The following is a 6,000-nucleotide window of genomic DNA, read 5'->3' as shown; positions in this document are numbered from 1 at the left end:
TCAGTTTATCCAAACACCATGGTGAAAGCACATCATTATAATTAAGGTTAATAGCCATGGTTGAGTGTGTCACATGGACTAAATGTGATATATTCACTGGTGATAAAAAGCTACGTTACAATTCTTGGTAAAATCATAAAGAACTCTTACAAATGTGCAGATCCTAAAATTATGGCTGCTAGACACACAGGTGAATGGAAGAAATAAAAAAGAAAGACCAGTCTAATGCCATAATGTTGGCAGGAAGAAAATGCTGATATTCATAATATTTAAGAGTGTACTTGAAATTATGATATATGAAAAAAAAAAAAAATGTATTTTAGTCACTCCAGAAATGTTTGAAAGGGTACCATTCACAAGACTCAAAACACTAATTTGCTTCAATTTTGTACATTTAGTAGATTTTCCAAGTGAGTTTGGTGATGAAGATACAGGAATATGTGAAAGTTTTTGATTAAATGTATGTTATTATATAGCTTAGATAATAGCTGGAATAGTGAGCATGTTGAAACCATTGCTGTTATTCTACACGTATAGCAGTGTTCATGTGAATCAAGTGTGAGCAGTACACAATTAAAACAAAAACGTATTAAGCATATTGCTCCACATGTAACCTTATTGTTGCAACACATAAAACTAAAGTGTATGTCTCTGTGAAATCATGGCAGAAGCTGTTTTTTCATTGTTTATTTAATTTTCCACATGATCACAGTATAGCTTTACATTAATAAGGTTTGTTACTACTTACAAACAGAATGCATATTAAAATGAAAGCACTCCTTTCTTTCATTAAGTTACAAAATGGGCGTAGTGTTTCATCAGGACTGATGCTTTGTGTCAACATGATCATTTTTTTAAGTTAACAGTCTGCGTTCAAGATCTAGTTTTAACAGTTTAATATAACTCAAAACTGAAATGCAGAATTCCTAGGAGAGATACTTACATACTGTATGCAGCCTCAGCACAAGTGCATACATATAGTCATACTATTTTACACGCTATGTACAAGTCAGAGAATGGTCTAGTCGTCACACTTGGTCCCGTTTCCACCACCCAGTTCTGTCCCAGACATGTAATCTTGCAATTGCTTTGTTTTTTTTAATATATTTACACATAACTACTCCTTTATTTTGCAGGCAAGAAGTGCAATGGTATTTTACAATGGAACAGTAAAATGCATGCTTGACTGCAGAGAACACACAGCTTCAAATGGAACTGCAAGTCAACATCTAAAAGGTCCATTGTTTAAATATCTGCCGACAGTCTCGCGGCTGATTTTAACAAGAAACAAGAGGCTTCTGCTGCATGCAGTACATGGTGAAAAATCTTTCTGCACCGGATGTCTGAAAGGTTTCTTTTTTGGCAATACAATACATATACATTATATTAATATGTATTTCATAATTAGTTTACATTGTTGTACAGTACATTCTTAACTTAAAAAAATACATATACATTATTTTATTGTTGTTCCAGAAAAGATGTATGGCTTTGCATTTTTTTTTAAAGACCTATAGTTTTATTTTGTCATAATTACTTCCTTTAATGTTGATATGCATATTTCTTTTGATAGTATGCTTCAACTGTCCTGTTTCTTCCTAACAGACAATACATTTATCTTCTTAGTCACTTTCCATGTAAAAATAATCTACATTGAGTTGAGGTCTGATTAGTCAATGGTATGATGTTCTTTGCCGCTTCTCACCAAAAGTACTTAGGCTCATTGACCTGGGATATTTAGTCATTCTTAAAAGACCGCCTAGAATGGAAGTTGGTGGCTCAAATGCAAATGACAATAATGTGAAAGTTACTACTTATGGATGAAAGAAAAACTACATATAAAATTACATGACAGATGAAAATGGCAGAGTGTGTGAAAAATACCCAATTTGGTGAACAAAACTAAGAAAATGTAAAACTGGAATCTTAATGTATTGTTTTCGGTCTATTTTTATTTTGGATTCTTGGGGGGTTTAGACAAGGTCCCAAAAATAACACATGGCTTCCAGGGGGCAAAATATACAAGCCACGAGTTGGCCCAATATGCATCTTTCCTGGAACAACCTATTAATCACAGTTATACTCTACTATTGGTACAGAGGTATGAAGAAAAGTCCTACATATTGAAATATGTTGCCACTTTACTTCAACGAATATCAACTGTAACACTGATATATTTTGCAAATATACAATATGTAGAGTGTAGCCTCACACTATTAACATTAGATGACATGCAAGACAGATCTACTTTCCTTTTTAGAGGAAAATATTTATTAAACTTTTGGGAACAGAGTCTTCAGGAACTCAAATGAGCTCCCATAAGCTAAACCACAAAATGTAGGAAACGCTGAGCAGAGTAAAGAAGAGCCATGTCCTTCTCACATACACCTTGAAAAACAATGCATGTAGCACAAATGCCAAACAAATTGTGACAGTAAATAATCTAACCCCTAGATTGCTGCATTTGCTTTCGATGGAGAATAGCTAAGTGCTCAGTTTGCAGTTCTGCTGGTTTAATGATGTCCACTGCATGGAAAGAAAGGGAAAAGAAAACGCAAAATGATATCACAAATGGAAGCAGTTGTATGCCCAGTCTTGTTCCAGTGGTATAAGCAGCTCACAATCATAGATAGGTTAAGCTCAACTGGGGAATACATTTACATTCTCCTTCCCACTATCACAAAATATTGTTGGCTGATTAAGTTTAGTTTTACAAATTCTTTGGGTTTTGTTTTTCATGGTAAGTATGACAAGGTGAACGTCTGAAGGAATAACAGCGACAATGATCAGGCCTTCACCAATTTACAGTGCTCCTCCGTGTATTGTTTTCGTAATGTCCTTTTATTGGACTTGAGGAAACTACTGAATCAATTCCAAGGTTTGCTAAGGAAATATCTGAGACAATGTAGACTTCTCTGCAAATTGGAACATTTTACATTAGAGATAAATAGTTGTGACCTTATGCAGAGACAACTGTGCCTGCCATCTTGTCACATTATACTGCACAATTAACCACACACTGGGTAGAGTTAGCCTCAAAAGTATTGATGTTAACAGTGAGAGGGACTCTGCTAGTGCAGTATTTTGCTGCTTGGAACAAAAACAAAATCCTCAAGAAAAACAAGGGGAATTCAAACAGACATCATAGAGAGGAGGAGTGTTGAAAAATACAAACAGATATAGGAGACAGACATTTTACAAATGTTTTACACACGGGACAGATGGTTTAAATAAAACTGTCCATAAAATATGAACATACAACAATGTAGAAAAACAGATAGCAAAGTGAGATGTGCATTTGAAAAACGGTCCAAAACAAACTAGCTGTGAAACAGACTTATTTGCAAACATCCAACTAAAAATGTTTAACTAGGTCTATATTCAAATTTACAAAAAGTTCGAAGCACAGTAGATTGTTAAAAGGGTGCCTGATACTGACACTGAAGAAGACTAGAGCACACATGTATGAGATGAATATTTTGCAGTGTATGCATGCACTGTTTGCGGGACCCTTCTTGTATTATCATCAAGTAAAAAAGATGAAGACAATGGGGAATGGAAATTCACAGTTCTCACAGCCTTTAAAGTGTCTAAGAATGTGTGTAGCCAATGCTCTAAGACAACCAGCATTAGCAAGTCATAACACACTGCTATGAGTAAGTACTACAACCTTACCGGTTTCCTTACCTGAAGTAGCAGTGCTTGGATAATACTGATTATTAATTATTTTTATTAATAAAATAAGTATTTATATCAACATAGTTTTACTAAAACAGCATACAGTAAATGTGTAGTAAATTGGCACAGTAAGTAAATTAATTGCTTAATAGTCTGTTCAAGTCCCAACTTTAATTAAAGAAAATACTGGAACTTCTGAATTCATTATTCATATTTAAGTTTTGGTGCGTGTTGTCTCATTATTTGATTGCATTTTCTACTTAGTAAGTACATGGAATTACTGTAAAGTGTATATTGCTAGGTTTGTGGACTGAAAATTTGCTTTCCAAGCAAAAATGTTACATACTGTATACTGTAAATCTATGGCTATATTTATATATTTACAAAGTTTACTTGAGTACTTTCATCAACCATATTAGGTCTACTTATTTTTTGCCCATTATCAAGAAGAGCAAGAATGCAACAAATACCTTGAGTCATACATTTATTTCATATATATATATTTATTTATATATGTATAGCTAATATCTAGGGTAAGTGTAAATCTGTTATGATGTGACACATTTTGCTAAGTTCTATTCAGCTAGTGGTATCTTTCAAGGCAACTGAAAAGTTCTGACTGATCATTAGGATCAAAAACACCACTCTCTATTAAGTGAATGATATGTATAATTACTATTTACTTCTGTTGTGTTTTTCTCTTATGAAAATGCACAGATGTTCAGTGGAATCAAATTGCATTTGCTGGGTAGAACTACACAGATTGACCTGGTACCAAAACCACTTTCGAAACTGCAGTCATCAAAATAGTGCCTACAGCATTGTCTAGACTATTGTGCTAATGCCACTATGTTTGGGCTTTGTGCTGGTTGAAGTAGAAGATGTAGGTTGTTGCCCATGGTGGAGCTGAGCATGCTGGGAATGGGAAGAGGGTCCAGCATGAGTAGGAGGCAATGAGGGATGAGTTGAATGTGGATGCTGCGCATGCGGAAGCTGCTGTGTGTAGGATTGATGCTGGGAAACTGATGAATGCTGCCCATGTTGATGGTGCTGGTGTGGATGCTGGACATGTTGCGGTGGGTGATAGTGATGGTGGTGGTGATAAGGCGGAGGGTTCTGTGGTACATGACAGTACTGTGAATGGTGGCTGTGCACCTGTGCCTGAGTCTGCCCCTCTGCTGGCCCTGCATGATGGGCTACAGAGGGATGCTGTATGTGCTGCGGATGAACTGTTACTGGAGTGTGCGTTGCCGGCTGGGAGGGGCCAGATGACAAATGCCCCATAGAAGATGGCTTTCCCCTCTTGCTACCAAATATAGAACCTAGAAGAGAGGAAGAATTAGGCAAAGTCTGGTGTGGTCGTGATGGGCATTCTCGGGTTGATGTAGCTCTTCTGCGCATATGAGGGCTGCTAATGATGGACCCCTAAAAGAAAATCAATAGAAAGTACAATTAAAAGATTTTCAATTACTGTAGAATATTTGAGTCAAATCAAATCATGTACACATACTTACTTAACCTTACTGCACTGACCCCTACATCTGAATCTGGTTTTAAATCCACCTAGACATATTGTTAAATCCTTATCAATGCCATAAAATAGAAACACCTGGGCATCAAATATTGCAGCAAATTAAAATGCAAGGTAACTATAAAACAAATGATACACTACCACACTTGTGTTTTCAATGAGTAGTGGGGAAACAATATATCTACTAAGCAGTATATTTTCCATGTATGTATCACTAGACAGAATGCACCACAGAGTCCTTTAACACTAGTGGTTGGGCATTCATCTGTTAAGAAAAACAGCTGACCAATTCCGACAGAAACACTTTTTTATAGAAATTTCTCATTACAATAATCCTCATCTTTCCTTTAAACTGATATTCTGTCCTACATGCATTACTCCTATTAATTAATTGAGAGGATGTGTAATAAGTCCTGAAACAGAATTTTCAGTTGCAGTATGTTTGATTTAAACCGTGAATAACTGTATTTTTAGGTTGTGGAGAAGGTAACCTGCATTCTAAAAAAAGAGACATTGTCAATATATTAATGGTTGGAAGATGAGTGAAATCTCATGAAATCCACATTAAAGCCATCCCTGATAGTTGCTCTTCAATTTCTGCTATTTCTCTTCAATTCAATAATGTCATCACCAAATACATTAAAACGGCTAAAAAGCAACATGAATAGCTAAGCAAATTAAAAGCAAAGTACACTATAACCAATGAGAAGGTGGACTAAACATGCTGCAATACTACAAAGCTGACTACCCCAACAAGTGCAGCCGTCCCCACTTAAGGTCAAAATAGCCCT

At 35.7% G+C, this 6,000-nt stretch overlaps 1 protein-coding gene across 11 annotated transcripts in view; it reads right to left on the bottom strand.

Annotated features, from left to right (window-relative positions):
- Positions 1–672: 672 nt before the first annotated feature.
- The window catches only part of IQSEC1 (IQ motif and Sec7 domain ArfGEF 1), a 695,018-nt gene continuing 689,690 nt past the window's right edge, over positions 673–6,000 (bottom strand). For all 11 annotated transcript variants that reach the window (XM_069206623.1, XM_069206626.1, XM_069206624.1 and 8 more), the window contains one exon: positions 673–5,103. In XM_069206623.1, coding sequence (XP_069062724.1) covers positions 4,504–5,103 — 600 coding nt within the window. In that variant the 3' untranslated portion in view covers positions 673–4,503. The remainder of the gene's footprint in view (positions 5,104–6,000) is intronic.

This window comes from Pleurodeles waltl, chromosome 9 (assembly GCF_031143425.1).
Source record: "Pleurodeles waltl isolate 20211129_DDA chromosome 9, aPleWal1.hap1.20221129, whole genome shotgun sequence".
In the NCBI taxonomy this organism is placed as follows: Eukaryota; Metazoa; Chordata; class Amphibia; order Caudata; family Salamandridae; genus Pleurodeles; species Pleurodeles waltl.
The sequence above is the reverse complement of the archived record's forward strand: the minus strand, read 5'-3'. Positions and strand labels throughout refer to the sequence as shown.